At 39.4% G+C, this 24720-nt stretch overlaps 1 protein-coding gene across 1 annotated transcript in view; it reads left to right on the top strand.

Annotated features, from left to right (window-relative positions):
* The window catches only part of LOC114034146 (1-phosphatidylinositol 4,5-bisphosphate phosphodiesterase epsilon-1-like), a gene marked incomplete at its 5' end in the record, with an annotated part of 125557 nt that overhangs the window by 84040 nt on the left and 16797 nt on the right, over positions 1–24720 (top strand). Inside the window, 7 exons of the mRNA XM_027849751.1 lie at positions 7107–7270; positions 7939–8200; positions 9142–9260; positions 12861–12989; positions 16366–16575; positions 18057–18215; positions 19252–19470. Of these exons, the coding sequence (XP_027705552.1) occupies positions 7107–7270; positions 7939–8200; positions 9142–9260; positions 12861–12989; positions 16366–16575; positions 18057–18215; positions 19252–19470 (1262 nt within the window). The remainder of the gene's footprint in view (positions 1–7106; positions 7271–7938; positions 8201–9141; positions 9261–12860; positions 12990–16365; positions 16576–18056; positions 18216–19251; positions 19471–24720) is intronic.

Here is a 24720-nt window from a genome sequence, read left to right as displayed (position 1 = left end):
CCTGAGCTTCCTTTTCTTCCCAAAAATCACATACATGCACAGCTGTTTTATTATCCCTCATTTCCTCTGGCAGCCTCACCTCACTTTGAACATTCATATTCCTGACTGTTTTTACAAGGCCATACTACACCCCTACAGTAAAATTCTATCACCTGCCCTTGCTTCCATCAAATACTTTTTAAAAAATGTAAGTTCGTGGCTGAGGCCCTTATATATCTACATAGGTATCTTCAGGCAAAGCTTCTTTTCCTCAGAAATGAAATTGTTTCACCTTGTGTGTTCAGAATTTCATTTTTAAGTATATTATGTATTTTTGTTCACATCCTTCCTGGGCTGACTTCGCCTGTAACATTTTAGTCCATAGGATGCTGCTTATCTTTTCTCAGAACCCCTTGAAATCTTGTTTTCCCAAAATCTAACATGTATTTCAGACTATGCCCAGATTTCTACTCCTTTTCTATCATTAACTCTAGAAGAAAGCCATCATTTCACCCTAGTTCCCATCTAGAAACTGGTTCCTCTTAGCTAATTAGAATCAGACCCAAAATAAAATTTCACCTTATTATTTCCTCCCCCTGTTGGAGGCAAGGCAAGAATGTATTGCCTCCTCTGCTTTTGGCAGAAAACTCGCTGCAGCAAACGTGTAGATAATTGAATTTCCCTATCACTGCCTATCATGCCTCTGTACCAGATGTGTGGTCAGGTTCCTCAATTCCTCATCTATTTCCTCTCTCCTTAGGTGGCCTATAATATACTTCAGGGGCATAATCACTTCCTGTTTTTGTCATCACGTCTACAGATAGCTGCCTCAGGGCCCTGGGCAGGGAATCACGAACTTCTCCTTCTCTTCTCTTCTTCCTCTGACCCTGAGAGCTTTAGCCTCTCTGCACCATCACTCTTGGGAGGACAAGCATCTTATTTCCAAGCGAACTTTTACTATCAGGGCTCTCCACCATTTTCTCCATGATCTAAAAAAATACATACATATATGTACATGCACATGTGTATTTCTTCATAATAAGAACATTTTTAGACATTTTGTGACATTTTTTTCCTCATGAGGCAACATGGTTCTTTGATACATAGTAGCCATATGATCCTAGGCCTTTTTAAGCTAAGGCCTTTCCAGGTTCTTACTTTGACTGAGGCAACACCCATTCAGTAATTAGGACTGTTTTCCCCTACATCCAGGGCCATCTCCAGTCGTCCTGATCGATATCTTGCCACTGGACCCAGATGACTCTGAAGAAGAAAGTGAGGCTGGTGACTTTGCATAGTCCTCCCTCACTTAAATCCAGCTCACTTGCAAGTCATGGCAACATCTTCCTGATGCCATGGTCCTCTTTGAGAACAAAGGACAAACCACACACACAACTACACATGATCCTAGGAAAGTGACAACTCTCTGAGACTATACATTGCAGATATAGAGGGGATTTCCTCACCTGGGAATCCCTTTGCCAGTAAAATCACAGCCCTAGTCTATATTCCTTATCTTTTTCCTCAAAAAATATAACTCTCACTAAAACCTCAAACTATTCCTTGATAATGCACACATAGCAAAGATACTTAGCACTCATATGTGCAATTGGATTAAACTATAGTGTGTCACTATATAACTGAGTCAAAATAACTTAGAATCAGAATTCTGCCACAGAATCCTAGCATCGAGTCATGGCTTCATGAAAATGTTATCAGCATGACTTTATTCACAACTTACTATATGTCAAGAGAGAACATGTATTTTTGCTCTTACGGAATTTTATTATCAAAGTGAATTTGATATGTGACAAAATATTTACTTTTTTTATTTCTTACATCTTTTGGCATTGATTCTGGGCTTGGTTTATACATTCTAGTTTTCAGGATTGATTATAATACTTTACCTATTAGCACCCTTAGCTGTAACTCTAAAATGTTTTAAATAAACTTTAACTAGAAAAAAGTTATATTTTTAGGAAGGGAAAATATATTTTATTTTGGATGTTCTTTCTTCCCAAATGGATCCAGCACACTTCACATACACTGAATCCATTTATGTATAGAAAATTACTAGAAGTTTTATCTTAGCATCTTCCTGATTCTCCATACAACTGACCCAGTATGCCCTAGGATAAGCATTCTCTTCAGCCAAGGAAACAGCTATTGGAAAACAGAACAAGAGAATCCCGATTTTTGAGTAGCCTCCATCCATGCCACATTTATCAAGCACCTAAAACATGCCAGGCACTTTGCTAGGCTTTGGAGATTCAAAGACAAAAGTGAGTCTGCCCTCAAGTAGCTTACATTTTAATGGGGCCTCTAATAAGTACACATAGAAGTATAAACAAAATAAATATAATTTGACAGGAGGTAGCAGCAGCTAGGGGGCTCAGGAATAGAGTGGCCCTCCAGCTGAGGTTTGAAGGAAGCCAGGGATGCTAGAAGTCAGAGATGAGGAGAATATATTCCAGGCACACGAGAAAGGCTAGACAAAGACTCAGAGTTGGGAGATGGGGTGTTACCTGCCAGAACACCAAGACAACTATCTGGGCTAGACTGCAGGGCATATGAAAAGGAGCAATGTAGAATAAGTCTGGAAAGGTAGATGGGGCCACGTCAGAAAGAATTTGAAATCCCAAATGGGGTCCATATTTGCTCCTAGTGTGGATAAGGAGCCCCTGGAATTTTTTGAGAAGCAAAGTAACAGTCAGAACTGTGCTTTATTTAGGAATACAATTGTGTGGAGAATGGATTGGAGAGAATAGTGGTCATACCTCGACTCCCAACAAAGACACTCTGCTTGTGGTCAGAACTGGAACAATTAATTACCCCTTCCCTGCCTTTCTTATATTACCAGAAAACTATACAGTGAGGTTGTGCTTCAGCTCCCTTACTCTAAAAAGAATTAGCTTTGCTCTCTTTCTGAATCTCAGGCCACACTACAGTGAAAGTATCAGTAGCAGCATCTTTCCATATGAAGAAAATGATACAGAAATTAATTAAGTGAGAAGTCACTAACAGAGGTGGGACCTTGCCCTAAGATTTCTTCATTCAGGTTTTTTTTTCTACCAGATGATAAATCAACTTCTATGTACATGATTAGTCTAAAAACATAGCGATATTGGAAAAACCTTTATTAGCGGGTAGCAAATTTACTCTCCATGAAATATCCCATGGAGTAACAATAGACATTTCCCAGTAGCTATCTGACTTCCCAATTATGGAATACCATAGGCTAGTCAACCCTGTAATATATTAAGTTACACAAAGTCCTAGCTGACCCACAGAATCCTAGGGTTACTTCAGGAATTAAGAGAATATATAAAAGCATACTGAGGATCTCTGTGGGCATAGACTAAAGCTGATCTTTTCCAAAGTATCCTACCAGTTCTAGGGTGCCTAACGTGGAATCCTATGGTTTTTTGGAGTCATGGATCCTTCTCAGAATAATGTTTTTAAATGCATTTTAAAAAACTATAATATTACAGAGGAAACCAATAATATTGAAGTAAAATTATAAAAATATTTTAAAGGTAAGTTCACAGATACCAGGTTGCAAATAAAACAAAATAGCCCATTTCTCTTCCATTCTGTGTGGCTGAGATCAAATCTCAACTGCCAAAGCCCCACATGTGATCTTGCATCAATTCCTTAACCTTTTCTGGCTTCAGTTTCCTCATCTGTACAATGAAGAGAGTTGACGAGGTCATCTCTCAAGTCCGGTCCAGCTTTCAGTTTCTGGTCCTGTAATAATATGCCTACAGCAATATGCAGAGGTCCCTCACCAAGGAGAACCTGAAACTGCATCTCCTTGCATTAGCTTCCCAATTACCGAATTTGGGTGCAAAGATAGTAAGAAGGAGATGCCCTGATTCTCCTCTTCAAATGAGAACCCATCTGTGACATTACGGAGAGGGCAGGGTGTAGGTTTTGAGTTGTCCTTAGGGGTGGTGATGATCCATGTATACTGCCCAAGGTGGCTGCTGGCTCCCCCTCAAACAATTAGGGAGTCATTTGAGTGTGGTCATCTTTTGACCTTAGCATATTCTGCCTAGTATTATTTATGTTGTTGTTAGATTTTAAGCCCTTGGAGGGCAGGAACTTTCTTACTTTTCCTCTTTATAGGCCCAGGGCCTAACCCAATGACTTCCACACAGTGCCTTGCACTTAAATATTTGTTAACTGAATTTATTAAGAACAGATTTAGAAGCTTTTCTGTTACCAGCTCCAGAACCTAGCCCTTATTCCAGCTGGCTTCTCACAAACAGGATTGGAAGAGATTTTTATACTAGTATCCATTGTTAGGGCTGAGCATCATTATTGAGAGTCCTGGATGGTTAGAAGTAGAAAGACCTTCAGAGGAAATAGAGCCCAGCCCTTCGTTTTACAAAGGAGGAAGCTGAGCCTTATAGGAAAGATAGTACGCCACTTCTAGAGTGGTGCATAACTGAGAAGTAGTCGAGTGGAAAAAGCTTTGTGTATTTGGAATCAGAAGAGCTGAATGTGAACCCTCGCTCTGCTTCTTCCTAGCTGTGTGACCTCTGGCACATTGCCTAACTTTTCTGGGTCTCTTTTTCTGCATCACAAAGTTGTTGCAAAGGCCAAATTAGATAAAAGATTTAAAGCACTTTGTAAGCGCTTTAAAGTGCTATTATGATATATGTGAAGCCTTAAAAAGATCAAATGTGTAAGTGTACCCCCAATCACAACCAAAGCCCTAAATACATTGTATTCATGAGGATAATGGTTGGGAGGTGTAAGATGGTTTTTCCCAGCACCCCTGCTCCCCAAAAAGGGATGTCATCATTGTGGGAGAGGAACCATGAATGAAAATGAAGTGACAGTTTTCTTATCTGCAAAGTAGAGTTGATAATGATAACACCTACCTTACAGGGATTTTGCAAAGGTCAAAGAAATAATAGATCTGAAGTTCTTTATAAATGTTAGCTCTTATTGTGACAGAGTTGATATGACAATCTTAGCACTTTATAGAAGGCTTTATTTGCATCCATTGTCTCATTTGTCTCTTACTACCCAGAGAGGTGAATATTTTATTATCCCATTTTATAGCTGAGGAATCTAAAATCATCATTAATGATCACTCTCACATTAGTGGTTTTATCCTATTTTGTTTTGTTTTAGGAGTTTGGGGGCGTGCATCAACAGCTCAAATAATACATGCATGAATACAGCATCTACAGAGTTTTTGTTGCATTTGGCAGTGTATATCTGCATCTTACCTTTATAAGAGTTAACACATTAGAAATTCATTCTGAACATAGCTAGAAAAATCAGGGGGAACATTGGTCATGTGTGGCTCATAAACCTTCTGCTCTCTTGTGCAAAGACAAACCCCAAACTATAAAATAAGCATTTAAAGCTGGGAGGGACCTAGTAATAATTAAAGAATAACCAAACAGCCCATCAAACAATATTGCCTATTAAGCTGGGACATGAAATCCCAAGAGAAGCCACAAGAATGCCAAAAGTTCCTGACTGAGTGGATTGTGTAGTTCCTTGAGTCATGTGTGATTGTGATTCATTTTAAAAATTTAACCAGAAATAAAAGCATTTTAGTACTGTGGTATCACTCCATACGTTGCAACTGGGAGCTTAAGCAAATATATGAAGTTCTTAAGGTATCATCTAACTTTTTCTTAGACATATTTTTGTGATACATATGGAACATCATACATTGGATTAGCTATGTAGTTAAATGTCTGGAGTAAAAAAATGAGTTATAACTGCAGCTATAGAGTTAAAAACAACTATAATAACAACAGATCTACATTAAGTACACAAAAAAAAGACTCAAAAGGAGTCATGGAGATAAGCAAAACCATGTAGTTACTTCTGTGTCGTAAATACATTTAATTTTGCAATAAATAATCAGGGAATTAATAATAATAATAAAGTTGTTGTTCAGTCATTCAGTTGTGTCTGACTCTTCATGGTCCAAAGTACACCAATACTGTCCATGGGATTTTCTTGGCAAAGATACTGGAGTGGTTTTGCCATTTCCTTCTCCAGTGGACTAAGGTCAGAGGTTAAGTGACTTGCCCAGGGTCACACAACTAATGAGTGTTTGAGGCCTGATTTGAACTCAGGTTTTCCTAACTCCAGGCCTATCACTCTAGCCACTGAGCCACCCAGATGTCTAATTAAAAAAAAATCTATAACATTTATATAGTGCTTACTGTGCGCCAGGTACTGTGCTAAGTGCTTTACAAATATTATGTGTTCCTCACAACAACCCTGGGAAGTAGGTGCTATGATTATCCCCATTTTACAGATGAGGAAACTGAGACAGACAGGTTAAGTGACTTGTTTAGGGTCACACAGCTAGTCAATGTCAAAGGTTGTATTTGACCTCAGGTCTTCTTGACTCCAGGCCCAGCACTCTATCCACTGTGCCACCTAGTACTTAGCTGACTTCTAAGTAGAAGTTTATGGACTTATGGATGATAATTTACAGTCTGATATTTTTTCTTTTTCAAAATGTTCTTCATATGTAGTACTTGAATTATTGTGCCTACTAGTGGAAGTTAACTTAAAATTAATTTGAAAAAAATAAGAAAACGAGTTATTCTTTCCTAAAATTGAGGATACTTACAAGATTGAGCATATGTGACAATTCCTTTGTGGGTAAATCGATTCCAAGATAGTTTATGCTGACCTAGATTGCTGATTGTATACATATTGCTTTACTATTTTTAATCTCAGGAAAAAATTGGTGCAGAATACAATCAGGCATGAAAGTAAAATTAGAGTAGAATCATACCATACCTACCATCACTAATTTGGTTCCACAAAACCCCAAGGTATTAGGCAAAAGAGCCTTACAAGGAACGGTTACTTCCATTAAAAAATGTTAGAATTGACATCTTAAAGTAACTCTGACACCAAGACTTGGTGTCAGAATATAATCACAGAATCTCACAGCTGGAATAGTCCTGAGAGGCCCTCGAGTTAATCCAATGCATGCCTGATGTGACTGGGAAATGACAAGGCAAATATGGGACGTCGGCTATGCCTGTAGAAACATTTGATAAAAGAGCGATGGATTTCTCTTGATCCACATTTTGGTATCTTATTAGTAGCCTTATTTTTTTTTCATCTTGTAGATCTCCCCTTACACTTAAATGCAGCAATGTTTGAAGCGAATGGTGGCTGTGGTTATGTTTTGAAGCCTCCTGCCCTGTGGGACAAGAACTGTGCTATGTATCAGCAGTTTTCTCCGTTGGAAAGAGATATGGAAAACATGGAGCCTGCTCTCTATTCTTTAACTGTGAGTATTACTGTGAATAGAAGTTAGAGTTTTAAATCCTCTTTTAGAGACTTTAAGGGAAACAAACCTATCACTGTGAGATTTTAGTTTAGAACCCTGATGAGCAAGTAGAATTCCCTGGTTAGGAAGGAGAGTTGTATGGATTATTTATGGGCTATTTGCTGTCCTTTATTGTTGCCTCTGGGGGCTTGTATGGTTCTGACAGATTCATTCATTCATATCTATAAAGACCAAGACATGAGCAATATTCCAAGATTTCTAAGACTAAGTTTGGTAGAGCCCCAAAAGACTGAATTTTTTCAGTCAGCCCTCAAAATCAGACCCAGTTCCTGTAAACTACAGGCTAAGACTCCCCCAGCCTTTTTTCTGTGGCTCTTTACATCCAACAAGGGGGAGAGCCCAGGTGGGGCCCTACAGGGAGCATCCTGTGAAGCCTCAGTGCCCACCCTCCAGAAGTGCTGTGGTGCATGTCCTTAATCTCTGGGTAAGTCTAACCGGCTCATCAAGAAGCCTCTCTCCCCTGCCCACCCTGCTCCCCCTGCTCCCATCATTCCCTACACAGGGAGTTGCCTTTTTTTTTCTTTTAAATTCACATGCAGACTTGGATGAGGGTCTTTGTTTGGTGTCTTTTCAATTATTGGTGACTTTGATCCTTCTCTTTACTTCAGATTGTCTCTGGTCAGAATGTGTGTCCTAGTAACAGCACAGGAAGTCCATGTATTGAAATTGATGTCCTGGGAATGCCACTGGATAGCTGCCATTTCCGCACTAAACCCATTCATCGAAATACTCTTAACCCCATGTGGAACGAACAATTTCTGTTCCGAGTTCATTTTGAAGATCTTGTATTTCTTCGTTTTGCGGTTGTTGAAAACAACAGTTCAGCTGTAACTGCCCAAAGAATCATTCCACTAAAGGCTTTAAAAAGAGGTAGAAGAAAATCTCATTTGTTTAAACGTTGATTGAGCGCATCTCAAAATAAATTTTTCTGATATATTTGCAATATCTTTTACAGAATGTGGCCTTTCTGACTGCAATAGACTTTGCAAATGGGATATGGAGGGCAGTGGATGGAGTGCTCCCTCCTCCACAGTCGCCACTTCCCTTCTCCCCCTCAAACCATAGCCCCCCCCCGCCCCCTTCCTGTAAGTTCTAGAGCTGTGCAGGGTGGCTTGACCTGAGGGTAGGGAATGACAGTGTGGGGCTGGGGGTGGAACCAGTGCCAGTCATTAAACTACTATTGAAAGCACAGCCATGCTAGAGAGGGGATTGGAGGCCAGCAATAACTTCAGGAAGAGAGTATGAAAGAAGCCCAAAAAAAACAAAACGGGGGATAAGCCGGGTTGGTCCTTTATGGGCTTTCATGTGAGCATTCACAGACTGCAAGACACCCTTCACACAGAGCTTCATGGAAGTTCAGCATACTGTCCTCCAAAGGATCACTTTATATTTGGGGGGTTTTAATGCTATCAAAGCTATTAGAAGATGAAGTAGTTTGCATTGTTGCTCATTTTAGGCAACAGAAACATTAAATGCCCAGCCAGCCTTAAAAGCGGTCAGATTTTTCTACTTTTTAATTTTTCTTTGAAAATATTAGGAACTTTTGAAGGCATATTAATTCCTTTTGGTAACAAAGGCTAATTAATTGCTAATGCATGGCACTAGATAGTATCCTAGTTACTTGAATGGCAATATTCACACCCAGCAAAAAAGGCACATCCTCTCTGCATGGCTAAGCCGTGTCACTATCTCCTCTCATCAAGAAACAAGTCATTCTGCACTTTCTTTGAGGTTCCTGCCTTGGGAAAGTTGGCTCAGAACAGGAATAAATGTCTAGTGGACAGGTTTCACCCAGTTGTGTATTGTTTTAGGATATCGGCATCTTCAGCTGAGAAATCTACATAATGAAGTCTTAGAAATCTCTAGCTTGTTCATAAACAGCAGGAGGATGGAAGAAAATTCCAGTGGCAGTGCTGTGGCAGCATCTTTGGTAACTACACTCAAATGTTAACGTCGTATTTTCATTGCTCTATTTTAATGTTTAGGCATTATTCCCATGCCCTAAACCTACCCCCTCCTCTCTCTCTGCCTCTCACATACACATACACCACACACCCACACACAGACATACAGTTTTTTTCCTGACTTTCACCTGCTTGTCCACCACCTAGAGCGAAACAGGGTGTACTCAAACCAGTTATTATCTCATTTAATCCTCACAATAACCCTATAAGGGAGGTACTGTTATTATCCTTGTTTTACAGGTGAGGGAACTGAGGCAAACAGGGCTAAGTGACTTGCCCAGGTCACACAGCTAGGAAGTATCTGAGGCCAGATTTGAATTTGGGAATATGAGTCTTCCTGACTCCAGGCCCAGGGGGCTCGATCCACTGTGACACCAGCTGCAGGTCCCAGCTGGGACATGAATTCTGTGACAATGGGCGAGTTACTCAAGTCAACTGAGCCTCAGCGTCTTCAGCTAAAAAGAGAGGGGGTTGGACCACATCTCAGACACTCCTTCTAGCTCTCCAAGTCATGTGATCTCAGTATTCTAAAAAGATTCCAAAGCACACGCTGAGGCCCCGCCTCATCACGTTCTGAGCTCCCGAGCTGCCAAGAAGTGGTAGCCACGACCCAGCAGCCACAACCCCACCTTGCGTGACTGAACAGATCAGCCTGAGCCACGCGTCCCCCGATTCCCGAAGCAGTGTTGCTTTTCAGTCAAGAAAAATGTGTTGAACTTTCCCTTGTAGCTTCTCGTGCCAGAGTTCAGCCAGTCGATGAGTAAGAAGAAAGCATCTGAACTCAGAGGACATTGTACCTCGACTCTGAGAGAACCCGGTAGGGGCAGCTAGGTGGCGCAGTGGATAGAGCACTGGCCCTGAAGTCAGGAGGACCTGAGTTCAAATTTGGCCTCGGACTAAACACTTGACACTTACTAGCTGTGTGACCCTGGGCAAGTCACTTAACCCCAATTGCCTTTAAATAAAAAAAAATAAATAAAAAAAAACTAAGAGAACCCAGTGAACCACACTTTAATGAAAACAAGATGAGAAACGTGTCTTACTTTATTAAGTAAAATTTAGTTACCGTTTCTTTCTCTTCATTTTCGGGCTCTTACTTTATACTCACACAAGGGGTATTTATGCCCCTTGTTCCCCTGTCAGGCAAATGTCCCTCCTCTGCCTCTTTTTTTTTTCCTTTCTAAGTAGTGGATTCATTCATTAATTTAATTATTCATTCAACAAACATTTATTAAAGGCCTCCTCTTTAAGAGCATGTGCAGTGAGGCAGTAAGGTATAATGGAGAGGGTTCTGAGCTTGGCATTAGGAAGGCCTTGGTTCTACTCCTGTGTCTGATAACTGCTATGTGGTCATGAGGATATCACTTAACTTCTCTGAGAATCAATCTCTTTGCCTGTAAAATTGGAATAATAATACATTTAGCACCTACCTCTAGGTGTTGTGGTGAGGCTAAAGTGAAATAATGTTTGCAAAGCATGTGGCAAATTTTAAAACACTCAACAAATGCCACTGGGAAATGCTGGGGGAAATGAAAAGATAAATAGAACTGGGCCCTCCTTCTTCACCACAGTCCCGTGCTTGGGATTAGTGAGGACGCCTGAAGTCCCCTTGGGGAGCCCAGGATCCCAGGGACCACACTGCTGCAGTTCCTCATGAAGGACCTCCACTACCGGTCTCTGTGCCTTCACAGACTGTCTGTCCCCTGTGCCTGCACAGACTGTCCCCTGTGCCTGCACAGTGCTCTTTCTTCCCCTTGGCCTCTTAGAATTCTCAGCTTCATTCAGAGCTAAGCTCAAATAGCACTTTCTCTCCCTTTTCCCCCACCTCCTTTAGGGTAAGGGACTAGTCTGGGACACGAGACAAGGCAGAGGATGTCCTCAAACTTTAACGTCGTCAGCTGCTTCACGTGTGTGGGCTGTCTAGAGGCCCCCTTTCTCCTAGCCACAGTAGTAGCAGCAGCAGCAGTAGTAACATGGTGCTACCTATATCCTTGAAGTGTGGCTGTTCTCTGCTTTGAGGGAGGTAGAGAATGGTGACAGCCAGGTCGAACATGGTCTGATGATGTTCTGAACAAAGGTGTTGCCACAAAGTAGAGAGAAGGGGATAGATGTGAGAGATGGTACGGAAATAGAACTGACAGAATTGGGGGCTAATTACATAGGTGCCGTGAATGAGAAGTTGAGGATCACACTGCTATAATCTTGGGTGGGTGACCAAAAAGATGCTGATGCCTTTGACAGCAATAGGGTAACGTGAAAGAGAAGAGGTTGGTTCAGGGAGATAATTCAGTCCTGCTTTGGGCATGTTGAGTCTGAGATGCCTGTGGACAACCAGGTCTAAATATACAAAAAGTACCCAAAGGTATTCAAAAGGAACTCAGAAGAAAAATTTAGGCTAAATGTGTAAATCTGGGAACCATCTGCATAAAGATCATAATTAAACCCCTGAGAAACGACTAATTCACTAAGAGAGACTAGAGAAAGAAATGGAGAGGGCCCAGGTCAGGGCTTTGGTATATACCCACACTTAGGGGATGGAATACCAGATGATGATCAAATAAATGAGACTGAGAAGGCTGAGCCAGACAGATAAGAAGGAAATAAACAGAGAGGAATGTCATGAAAAGCCAGAGGTAAGAAGCCTTCTCTGATGCATTAGGGTGGGAGTATTCTTGGAATCCTCTGCCACCAACACTAGCATTCCCAACCTGGGTGATGGGAGTAGAGGTTGGGAGCAGGAAAGGAAGGAGAATTGATGGACTTTGAAGCCAGATTCTCTGTCCCTAAAGGATTCTTGTTTGATGGAGCCTATTACTGAGAAGAGGCAAGTGAGAAGGATCTGCTTCTGTTCCCTTGCAGCAGTAGCATCATACCAACCAGCAGAAGCTCCTCCAGCAAGGGAAGCTTTTACTTTGATACTGACTCTGCTGCTGCACCCGCAGAGATAGACGTTTAAGAGATTGGGGTCCATGGCACTAAGAACCTGAGTGAGGCAGCATTCAGGTTTTCTAGCAATGAATCAGTCAGCAAACATTTATTAAGCACTTCCTGTGTGCCAGGCACTGGAGATACAAAGACCAATGAATGAGACAAAGCCTGCTGTCAGGAGCTCACCATCATAATGGGTCAGATAACATGGACATTCATGGCTATATATAAAATAGAGACAAAATAAATATAAGGTAATATTAGAAAGGAAAAAAGCAATAGGATGCCAACTGAATACATGAGGGGATTACAAAGTTCTAACTAACACTATACACCCTGGATGTAATAGACACTCAATAAATGTTTATTGAATAAATGAATAAATAATGAAATAGTATCAAAAAGAACTTGAAGGAAAGACCCACCCTCTAAAATAGGAAAAGAGGTTATGGCTGCAAGACCATCAGTGTTTAAGGTGCTCTCTGCCAAGTGTTCCAATTTTAATGGTTTTAAAGAAGAATGCACCATGCATTCTAATTATGAGTAATTATAAACATAATCTCAAAATAGTCTACATTATTTAGACTAGAAAAGAGTCTGAATTACTACACAAACAATATAAATATTCCATCTGACAGATGTTCAGCACAGAAGAAAGAAAAGGTCTGGTGACATACAAGGTCACAGTACATGGGATTCCAGGTCCAGAGCCTTTTACCACTTTCATTATAAATAAAGAGACTAAAGCAAAGCAGCTTCTTCACCAAGTAAGTTCACAAAGCATTTGGTTGTAAAAATCTAATAATTTAATCTCCCTGTTTTTATACACACACACACACACACACACACACACAAAATGCATGCCCTCACCAAAGCTTTCCTCTGAAGTTTCATTGGAGTATGAAGGTGGCCCTGGATTATCAAATTCTATGCCAACGGAATGTAAGATCCAACAGGTCCATCTACCAAACTATTGCTGTTACTGTGTAACTCCTGTGTTCTCCTCGTTCTGCTCACTTCACTTTGCATCAGTTCATATAAGTCTTTCTATGATTTTCTGAAATCAGCCCACTTATCATTTCTTATAGCACAATAGTATTCCATTACAATCATATATCACAAGTTGTTCAGCCATTCCCCAATTAATGGACATCCCCTCAATTTCCAATTCTTTGCCACCACGAAAAGAGCTGTTGTAAATATTTTTTGTACAAACAGGTTCTTTTCCTTTTTTTTTTTTAATTCTCTTTAGGATGTAGACCTAGTAGTGTGGTGGTGGTTGTTGTTTTGTTGTTATTTGCTGGATCAAAGGGGATGTACAGTTTTATAGCTTTTTGGGCATAGTTCCAAATTGCTCTCCAGAGTGGTAGGATCAGTTCATAACTCCACCAATAACCAGCGTTAGTATCCCAAATTTCCCATATCCCCTCCAACATTTATTTCCTTTTCTGTCATGTTAGCCAATCTGATAGGTATAAGGTGGTACCTCAGAGTTGCTTTAATTTTCTTTTCTCTAATCAATAGTGATTTAGAGCATGTTTTCATATAACTATAGTTTTGATTTCTTCATCTAAAACTGAACATTCATATCTTTTGACCATTTATTAATTAAGGAATGACTTGTATTCTTATAAATTTGACTTAGTTCTCTATATATTTGAGAAATGAGGCCTTTATCAGAGGTAATTGCTGTAAAAAATTTTTTCCAGCTTTCTGCTTTCCTTCTAATTTGGCTTACATTGGTTTTGTTTATACAAAACTTTTTAATTTAATATAGTCAAAATTATCCATTTTACATCTAGTAATGCTCTTTATCTCTTGTTTGGTCCTAAATTCTTCCCTTCTCCATAGATCCGGCAGGTAAACTATTCCTTTTATTCCTTGCTCTCTTAATTTGCTTATGGTATCATCCTTAATGTTTAACTCATGTACCCATTTTGACCTTATCTTGGTATATGGCATGAGGTGTTGGTCTATACCTAGTTTCTGCTGTACTGTTTTCCAGTTTTCCTGGCAGTTTTTGTCAAATAGTGAGTTCTTGTCTCAAAAATGGGGTCTTTGGATTTGTCAAACATAAGTTACTATGGTCATTTACCACTGTGTCTTGCATACCTTATCTTTTCCACTGATTTACCACTCTATTTCTTAGACAGTACCAGATAGTTGTGATGATTACCACTTTGAAATACAGTTTAAGATCCGGTATGGCTAGGCCACCTTTCTTCATATTTGTTTTCATAAATTCTCTTGACATTCTTGACCTTTTTTTCTTCCAGATGAATTTTGTTGATTTTTTTCTAGATCTATAAAATAAATTTTTGGTAGTTTAGTTGGTATGACCCTGAATAAGTACATGTAGGTAGAATTGCCATTTTTATTATATTGACTTGGCCTATCCATGAGCAATTGATATTTTTCCAGTTGTTTAGATCTGACTTTATTTGTGTAAAAAGAGTTTTGTAATTGTGTTCATATAGTTCCTGGGTCTTTGTCAGGTAGATTCCCAAGTATTTTGTATTGTCTACCGTTATTTTAAACGGAATTTCTCTATCTCTTGCTGTTTCTAGCCTATTTCTTGACTTTGAACTTTATGTTAAAGTTGAGCTCTGCTCACCTTTGAGGGAGCAGGCACCATCCCAAGCTTCAAGCTTGTGCTGCTATTCTCATAGCTAGTTCTAGGGCCTACAAGTTTTCAGTGCTTCCAAGGTGGTGTGATGCAGGGAGAGGTGTGCACTGTTCTTTACTCAGGAAGAGTCCCTGCTCTCCTGCAGCTGCAAGTGCTAGTGCTCCTCTCTGCCCTGGAACTGTGACCCAGAACTGTGGATGGGCAACAAAGTTCCAAATAGCACTAGGTGCCAGTGCCAGCAAAGGGTCCCTGATCCCTTTCTGACCAGTTGTCTAATCCTAACTGTCTCTGGGCTGAGAGCTCCTGAAGCTGCTACTGCTTTCATAGCTATTTCCAAGGCCTACCACTGTAGTTGCTGCCATGTGAGCTCCAAGTTGGCCTTTAGCTCAGTGTCATAGACCTCTCCTGAGGACCTCCTAAGTTGTCTTGGGCTGGAAAATGTCTCATCCTGACGTTTTGTTGGTTCTGCCACCAAAAAATTTGATTTGAGGCATTATTTTAAAGTTGTTTGGAGAGGAATGTTGAGAGAGTGTGGCTAGATTGTGGCCTGTGCCCCACCTCTTGCCATAAATTATACTTCTTTACCTGATTTGTCCTGAAGTTCAATATTGTTCTCTCCCATAAAGTCTCCTTCTTCTCTCTCTAGCCAGAAATTCCCAACCCCTTATCAAATCCCAACTGTTTTTCACTTGAATCATTTTCTCCCATCCTCATTGCCCTTTTCTACTCTTGAGCTAGTAGATACAGCCTTGATTCTTATACTGACCATGGGCCTAATAATAAAGGTCATTGGCTTTCTACAGGCCAGACTAGATCTCCTTTATTGTCATTCTATTTTTTTATCAATGGAAAGTAACTAGAGATCAGTTTATCACATTATGTAGCCTCATCTACTGTCTTACCATTAGCAGTCTCTAAGATTTGGTTGTAAAGGGTAGGGTGTAGGAGAGAAGGTAAAATCTACGAGGACAATAATCCCCTGGAATGTAGTCAAAAGTGTATTGCACTATAGAATTCCCAGGGACCTGCTTATGCTGAGAATTTAGCTCTATAAACCTAACATTTAAAAATGATTGGGTGGTTCCAACATGAGAAAAAGAAATTGTCTTGGTTAAGGCTGGACTAGGTTATTGGCCATTGTCATAAAAGCAAAGCATTTTTGCAGAGTTCCAGGGCTGTAGAATGACAAAGGGCTAAGTTCATGGGTTGAGAAACCTAAAAGTTATTAAAACTCAACAGGGGTTGTCATTCCAGCAGTGGGAAAAGAGTTTTGCTGTCCTGGGATTATGAATAAATTGTGTTGCCGGCCAAAGTGGAAGTAAACAAGCTGTTTTGGTCATAGGAAATTGCTTAGATCTTCCAAAAAGGAATGATACACTCACTACTCCAGAGTAGATTTAACTTGGCAGTAAATGTCAGGCATATTTTGTGCTCTACAAGAATAGATCCATTTAAAATTAAAGATTTTTATCAACTATTTGGACTATCTCACCAGTCTTTTCTTTTGTACATGTTAGATTTTGACTTCTTCACAAGGTTCCATACCAATCACCACAGACTGCTTTTTGATTGAAGAAAAATATTTTATATCTAAAGAAAAAAATGACTTCAGGAAACAGCCATTCCAGAGAATAATCAGCCCAGAAGAAGAGATTGTGCAGATTTTGAACAGCTGGTTCCCAGAGGAAGGTTATGTTGGAAGGATTATTTTTAAAGTCCAGGAGGAAGTAAGTATGTTCAGGAATAGCCAATACAGTAAAATCCCATAAACTCTGCCAACTAAAAATTTTTCAGTAATTCAGACCTGGCTTATGTAACTTTTGGTGGGGACCCTGTGGTTCCATTAGTATAGAGAACTCCCACTGGGGTACTTCCATCTATAGATTCAGATCTAATAAATCTTAAAGAATATATATAGCTCTCAGCCCAGAGACAGTAAGGATTAGACAACTGGTCAGAAAGGGATCAGGGACCCTTTGCTGGCACTGGCACCTAGTGCTATATTCTTAAAGAATTCCCTGGGGCCACTGAGGGATGGATTGACTTTCCCTGGGACAGACAGACACACACAGCAAGTAATGTCCGAGGGAGGAGTTTAAGTCCTGTCGTGGATAAGCATAAGCTAGCTGGTTGTGGAGACAAGAAGACCTAAGTTCAAGTCCTCTTCTGACTTATCCTGGCTTTGAGGTGTGAGCAAGCCGCTGACTTTTCAGTGGTCTAGGCAACTTTCTAAGACTATAAATCTCAGGGAAGGGGCTGAGCTGCACGAGCCGGGGGAGAGCATCACCCAGAAGCTCCCCACTGCACTGAGCTGTCGTGAGTACAGAGAGATTAGTCTAAAATCAAGCCAAGGGCTCAGAAATTTAATTTTTCTTCAAATACAGCTTCAAAATGGGAGCCTTGTAATTCTTATACATTTACAGATACTTGCATTGATGATACATTTGATCATGAAAGTACATATTTTTTCATGAAATCATCTTGTTTCATTTGTTAGTGTCCATTAATGAAATTTACTTTATAAAATGTACTTCAAAGGAATAACGTTGCATTTCTTTAAAAATATCTCAGAAAATTTTTTTTAAATGTTTTGCTATGGTAGGCAAGTCTCACCACAGTTGTTAAAAAATGAGTGAGGATTTGTATAGTTCATCTATTCCACTTTTTGTCAGCTGGCCTCCACAAAGATATTTGTAATTCATATCAAACTAAACATTTTCTCCCAAGAAAACTTTAGTGCAACACACACATATTCACAACCATACATACAAACACGTAATATCCCATTTGTAAGTATGTGTATATAGATTATATAGAATTTTAGGAATATTTAAAGGAATCACATTCAGAGGTAAGAAATATCCTTCAGAAGTCCCAAATTACCAACACACAACATTTTCTAAATTTAACCAAGAGACGTTTACCTTTTTTGTGATAGTTTACATCATATTTTATATACATACATATTTTCACATTAGATATATATTTATACCCAGTTTACAGCTCACAACAACCCTGTGTGCAAAAGTGCAATAATTATCATGCCCATTGTACAGATGAAGAAACTGATGCTGAGAAGTTAAGCTCTTTGCCCAAGCCACGCAATTAAGAATTAACATGACCCAGCATTCATGCCTGGGTGTCCTAAATACCTCAGGCTGCTTTTTATTTGTCTTCTTCTCTCCGCTTTCTCACACTTTGTGTGCAGCAGCCAGAGGAGAAGAGCGTCTTCCAGGAAGAGAGGGAGGTGACCTTGAGCTCGGAAGATGAAAGCTTCTTTGTACAAGTCCATGACGTCTCCCCGGAGCAGCCCCGCACAGTCATCAAAGCTCCCCGGCTCAGCACTGCCCAGGAGGTCATCCAGCAGGTACGCTTCGTCCTTCCGGGTGTTTCCTTCCCACTATCTGAGATGAGGTTGAAGTAAATTATATACCTTAAGGGTTAATTTGATAAATGACAACCTAGCATGATGGTTTCTAATAAGAGATGGAGTGCATCTTATGGAAACTGGAAAGAAGCAGTTTTGGGAAAATCACGAAGTAATGAGGTCCCTGTCACTGGAAATGTTCAAGCAGAGGCTTGATAGCCTTCCATTAGGGATATTGTGGAGGACATTCCTACATCTGATGGGCTATAGTCTGAGGCCCTGTCCACTCTTGGTATTTTATGAATCTGAAATGAAGTGGAGGCACTCAGTCTAAGTGACAGATACCCTGGATTAAGAGACAGAGGCCCTAGTTGAGAAACCTGGCTTTGCTGCTTGCATAACTTTGGGCATGTTGCTTAATCCTTATTCCTCCCCTGTAAAATGAAGGAGGGTCTTTAAACGGGGAGATCTAGAATATGTTCTTATAAGATATTGGTTAGAAACGTGAACAACATCTTGTTTCTCTATTCTCCCCAGAGGCAGCTAGTAAAGCACTAGGTCTGGACACAGGAAGAGCTTTGCTAGCTGTGTGACCCCTGATAAGTCATTCAATCTCTGTTTGCCTCAGTTTCCTCAACTGTAAGATTTGGATAATAGCACCTACTTCCCAGGGTTGTTGAGAGGGTCAGATGAGATAATAATTGTGAAGTGCCTGGTACACAAAAAGTGCTTAATAAAATTGTCCTTCCCTTTTGTCTTTATATCCCCAGGGGCCAACATATAGCACCTTGCACGTAGTAGGTTAGCTATCAACAAGCATTTATTAAGCACCTACTATATACAAGAATTGTGCTAAGCCCCAGGGTTACAAAGAAAGGCAAAAGACAGTCTCTGCCCACTGTGAGCTCTCGGTGTGATGGTGAAGAGAACAGGGTAACAACTATGTACAAACTAGGTATAGACAGAAAAAATTGGAGATGATTCAATAGCAAGTGCTCAATCAGTGTTTGCTGAATTGTTTGTTGAATCTTTACAGACTTTGTGCAAAGCAAAATATTCTTATAGTATTTTGAGCAATCCCAACCCGAGTGATTATGTGCTTCTGGAGGAGGTGCTAAAGGAACCTGCTAACAAGAAATCTTCTACACCCAAGTCTTCTCAGAGGGTTCTCGGAGACCAGGAGTGTGTGTTCCAGGCTCAAAGCAAGTGGAAGGGAGCAGGAAAATTTATTCTTAAGCTGAAAGAGCAGGTTCAGGTAAGCTGTAGAAAAGTATTTTGTGATCCTCCTAAATGTTCAGTGTTGGTAAGTAACTTTGTAATGGAGGTTGAGAACAAGAAGACTTGGGGAGAAAGTTTCTCAGGGAGAGAAACAGTAAGGGGAAGGGAAATACCAAGCTAAGTTTAGTTTTGCCCTTATATAATAACAGAAGTGTAGTGCTCAGGCAGCCCTGTGCTTGTACTGCAGCTGCCCTCACAGACAGGTGAGTGAGGTGACCTTCTCTGGTTCCTGGATCCGCTCCAGAGTCCTCCGCTCCCCCTTCCACCACCAGTAGTCACACTCCTCCGTAGTCTTCTTCCCCAGCTTTGAGTGGTCTCACTTCCCTCCCGAATTTCCAAACATCAGATGGCCAGAGTGAGAGAAGTAAGGCTCCTTACCTAATTCAGGTCAGTGAATGCCTTCAGCATTTGGCCCTGAGCAGTCTTCTTGTAGGGGTTTATGGGATATGCCCCTAGTTTTCCATTAATAGATTGCCCACATTTGTGATAATCTGTGTTCAATTTGGAGACCATTGCTAGTCCCTGCTGCTGTTCCACCTAGAAAGAAAAGATGGAAAACCATTTATTAAACACTTAAGATATGCCAGGCCCTGTGCTGAGTGCTGGCCACACACACGGGAGCGTGCGCACACACACACACACACACACACACACACACACCATACACATGCTCTTCATGGTTATGCATAGAATGTTCATGAAAATGTGTAAAGCGTTAAAGCTAGTCATCTTCTCGAGTTATCTCCTTGTTAAACCTAGGTGGCACAGTGGATAAAGCTCTGGGCCTGGAGTCAGGAAGACCCAAGTTCAAATCCAGTCTCATTTACTAGCTGTGTGACCCTGGGCAGGTCACTTAATCTCTGTCTGCCTCAGTTTCCTCATCTGTAAAAAATCCTGGGAGGTAAGTGCTATTATTATAATAATAGCACTTACCTCCCAGGATTTTTGTGAGGATCAAAGGAGATGATAATTATAAAGCACTTAGCAGTGTCTGGCACATAGTAGACACTATATAAATGTTAACTATCATCACTGTTAACTGTTTTTAGAGAATATACATTTTAGGCAAGTATTTAAACTATTACAAAAGCAAAAAAAACTAAAAAAGTTAAGTATACAGGTTTTTATTTCACTGATGTGCATGATATCCAGTAATATTATGAGTATCAAATATTTCATTTTTACAGTAGCTTCTACATTTGTTATTAGGTTGCCTAACCACTTAAATACACACAAAATATGTAATAAAAATAATTAAAGCAAAAAGCAAGAAACTTTACAAATAATGGAATCTGAGCCATTTCTGCCTTTTTCGTAGTAAATTAACTAAATTAAAACTTTATCTTAAGTAATACTTTTGCAACTGTAATCATAAAGGTGTACATAGTGAGACTATATTCTATGGATATACGTGGTGTGATATGTAGTATCTCTAGGATATCTGTTTCTACCACAAGCATATCGCTACAACCTTCAGGTACTCACAATAACTACATCTGTGGCTAAAACCAGTTATCCCTTACCCTCCCGCCCCCCAAACTATGACAAGCTAATATATGGACAGTTTTCTTTTCTTAGACACAGAAGCTCTTTTAACACTGACCTTATGAAATCACAATGTACTAAAAATACTATGCCAGGCACATAAAACATATATAAAAATGTCATAGCCCCATATTGTCCATCTCAGATAGAAATTTGTAACTCCCTAAATGTTAATTGACTCTATTCCCCTAATGTTAAACATAAAAACCACATGGGAAATATAGATGTCTGAATAGCAGTAGCATAAACCTGTTATAAATTGTAAATATAACTCTTCATGGGGCAGCATGGATGACAAATGACCTACTGTGTAATCTTAGAGTGAGGCAGGTAGAAGTTGGAGGCTGGTGAATTCTCCCTCCTGCCTCAGCTTCATCTCCTTGAGCGTATGACGTCTGTTCACAACGTCAGGTTGTCTCTTAGTGATTGCATTATTAGTGTGGTGTCTTTGTATGAGTCTTCACTTACTGTCTCAAGTTCAACAATGGCTTCATCAAAAACTGGCTTTCCAAGGAAATGGGCCGCCTCTGGAGAAGCCAGGATGTTATAGAATGAATAGGTGGCTTCTCTTTTGTGCTCATTTAAAATGCCCTTTCTTGTCAGCACCAGCAGCAGCCTCAGTCAGATAACAGGACTGTAATCTCCTTTCATCTTCAAATAGAAAACTTTCCTTTCTGCTTCTGAAGTATTAGAAATTAAGAACTTTGCCAATAGAGAGTGCGCATCATTACAGATCTCTTTTCACTCACTCAGTTTTCTCTCTCTATTTCTTGGGCCATCTTTTTTTTTTTCTCAATACTTTCTGTCTTTTGCTCGGTACTTGAAACAAGCCTCCAAGATGACTTCTGGGCTTTTACAACATTTTTTAAGCAAGAAAAATTATTTTCCTCATTGGATAATTCAGCTCCTTCATCAATTACAGACTTTATACAAGTCATCATGTCATCAGATCTCTTGGGCTGCCCAGCCAGTTTGACCTTCCACACCAGCCCAGAATAAGAGGTCCAAATGAGAGAAGACAATGCATATTAGAGAGTAGTGGCCAGGGTAGGGATGTTTTGGACTAGAAAGTCATAGGGACGGTGAATGAAGATATTGGGCAATTGATTGACCCTTGCTTGAGGCAAGAGGCAGGAAGGAAGATCTGGCATAAAGATGAGGTTGGTCAACAAATTGTAAACTCCTCGAGAGCAGAGACATTTCTGACTTTGAATACTCCTAGAATTCATATACTTTGAATTTCTCCTAGAACAGTACTTTGCACAGAGTAGGAATTAATGAGTATTTGTTTTCCTTACTTGCAGATAAAGATCATGTCACTCCTCTATCCAGGCAACTCAAGTAGTTTCTTATTGCCTCTCAAATTACATGTAAACTCCTCAGCTTAGCTTATAAAGCCCTGTCCGCATTGGCCTTCTCTGTTGCTCACTCATAACACTCCATCTCCCATCTCCATGTCTTTGCACTACCCCCTATCCCTGGAGTAGAATGCCTTTCCAGGCCTGCCTCATAAAATCCCTCTCTTCCTTCAAGATTCAGCTCACCCATCTTCTATGTGAAGTCTTTCTGATCCTCTCAGCTCTTGGAGTGACCTCCCTCTCAGACTACTTGGTTCATCTTTGCATTTGTTCTCTTAAAATTTTTCTGTATGCACACATGAACTTATGTTCTTATTATCTCCCTAGTTAAAATGTAAGCTCCTTACAAGTAAGGATTTTCTTATTTGTTGTGTTTCTGTCCACAGTGTCCAGCCCATAATTGATGCTTAATAAATACTTGATGATTGACTAAATAAGGTATAGGAAGAAATAGACAATAAAACTAATAGTGGGAGTTCTTAGTGTATCTCTTTCACGTGTAGACAAATCTAATAAAAAATAAAGCATTAAGAAGTCAAGGACCTGAAGAGACTTTTAGAAAAGTTAGATGTGATAAATGCCTGGTTTTTATTGAATAGGAATAGAAAAGAATACACATTTCTTAGCTGTACATGGCACCTTTACAAAAACTAACCATATGTTAGGGCATAAAAAAATTACAAAATAAATGCAAAAAGCAGAAATATTAAACATATTCCTTACCACAATCCAGTAAAAAATTCTATTTCATAAAGGGCTGCCGAAGAAAGGATTAAAAATTTAAATTAATGTAATCCCAAAAAATTGGTGTATAAATAACATAGTAAAAACAATAGATATTTTCATCAAAGAAAATTATAATGAGACAACATACCAAAATTTCTGGACTATAGCCAAAGCAGAAAATTTATATTACTAAACACTTTTATCAGCAAATTAAAGAACAGATCAATGAAATTGGGTATATAACTTTAAAAGAATCCTGGAAAACCAACAAAGTAAAAAATAAATACTAGAATAGGGAAATCAGAAAAATCAGACAAGAGGTTAATAAAATTGAAAGCAAAAATAAGGAGCTGATTTAAAAAAAAAAGATAAGCCATTATCTAATTTGTTGTTTTGAAAAAGGACATCTAAATTACCAGTATCAAAAAAGGAGAAAGGAAGATTCACTCCAAATGAAGAAGAAATAAAGTAAATTATTAAAAACTTTTGTCCAATTATTTGGTCAAAAAATGACTACTTAAATAAAATATACTACTTAAATTGAAAATACACAAAAATATAAAATTAATAGGCAAGAAATAGAAAACTTAAATAACCCAATCTAAAAAAAAAAAAGACCTTGAACAAGGCATAAATGAACTCCCAAGGAAAAAAGCTCCAGGATCAGCAAATTATATCGCTCAAAGAAAAATTAATTCCAATATTATATAAACTGTTTGCAAAAATGGGAAAAGAAAGGATTCCTTCTGTGATACAAATATAATCTTTATTCTCAAATCAGGAGAAACAAAATGGAGAAAGAAAATTATAAATTAATATCCCTAATGATTATGAATACACAGAAAAAATTTAATTAACAAAGAGACTACAACAACATATCAAAAAAGATTACGCACTCCAACCAAGTTGCCTTTATGCCAGAATGCAGGGTGAGTTCAATATGGGGAAAACAATAAAAATAAGTCACCATATTAATAACAAGAATAAAAATCATATGATAGGGTTCTCCCTCAAACCCTCCAAAAAAGGGAACTATAGGAAGACCAGAAGGAATCATAGATAAGCAGGACAGCCGAAATTAGATACTGAATTCATTATACACTTAAAAAGAAAAGCAAGCGCTATGTATTGGAAATTCACTGTTTCATATGGATTCACTGTTCCAATAAGGCATGTAGAAATGCTCGTTTTATTTGATGTTTATTAAGTTCAGAATAAAAATAAAATGAAATTTAAATTAAGAAAAAAAATATAGCCTTGTGCTGTTGCTTAAATCATACTATTAGGAAGCAATAGAAACAAAAACATCCATGTGCTCAATGCAGGCCTCTTCCCCCAGTAGATGAGCCTCAAGTGAAAGAGGGATTAGAGTTGTTCTATGCAGCCCCAGAAGGCAGAATCTAGTGGCGATCAGGAAAGTTGCAGAGGAGCAAATTTAGGCTTGATTTAAAATGAAAAAACCCTAACAATTTGAGCTACCCAGAAGTAAAACTGGCTTCCCCAGGAGCTAGTAGGTTCCCTTTCTTTGGAAGCCTTTGAGTGAAGACTGAATGACTGTGAGTCATTCAGAGGAAACGAGTTCGCTTTTGGTCAGTCCT

Source organism: Vombatus ursinus, unplaced genomic scaffold, assembly GCF_900497805.2.
Source record: "Vombatus ursinus unplaced genomic scaffold, bare-nosed wombat genome assembly UNPS02008267.1, whole genome shotgun sequence".
Taxonomy (NCBI): Eukaryota; Metazoa; Chordata; class Mammalia; order Diprotodontia; family Vombatidae; genus Vombatus; species Vombatus ursinus.
The sequence above is the reverse complement of the archived record's forward strand: the minus strand, read 5'-3'. Positions and strand labels throughout refer to the sequence as shown.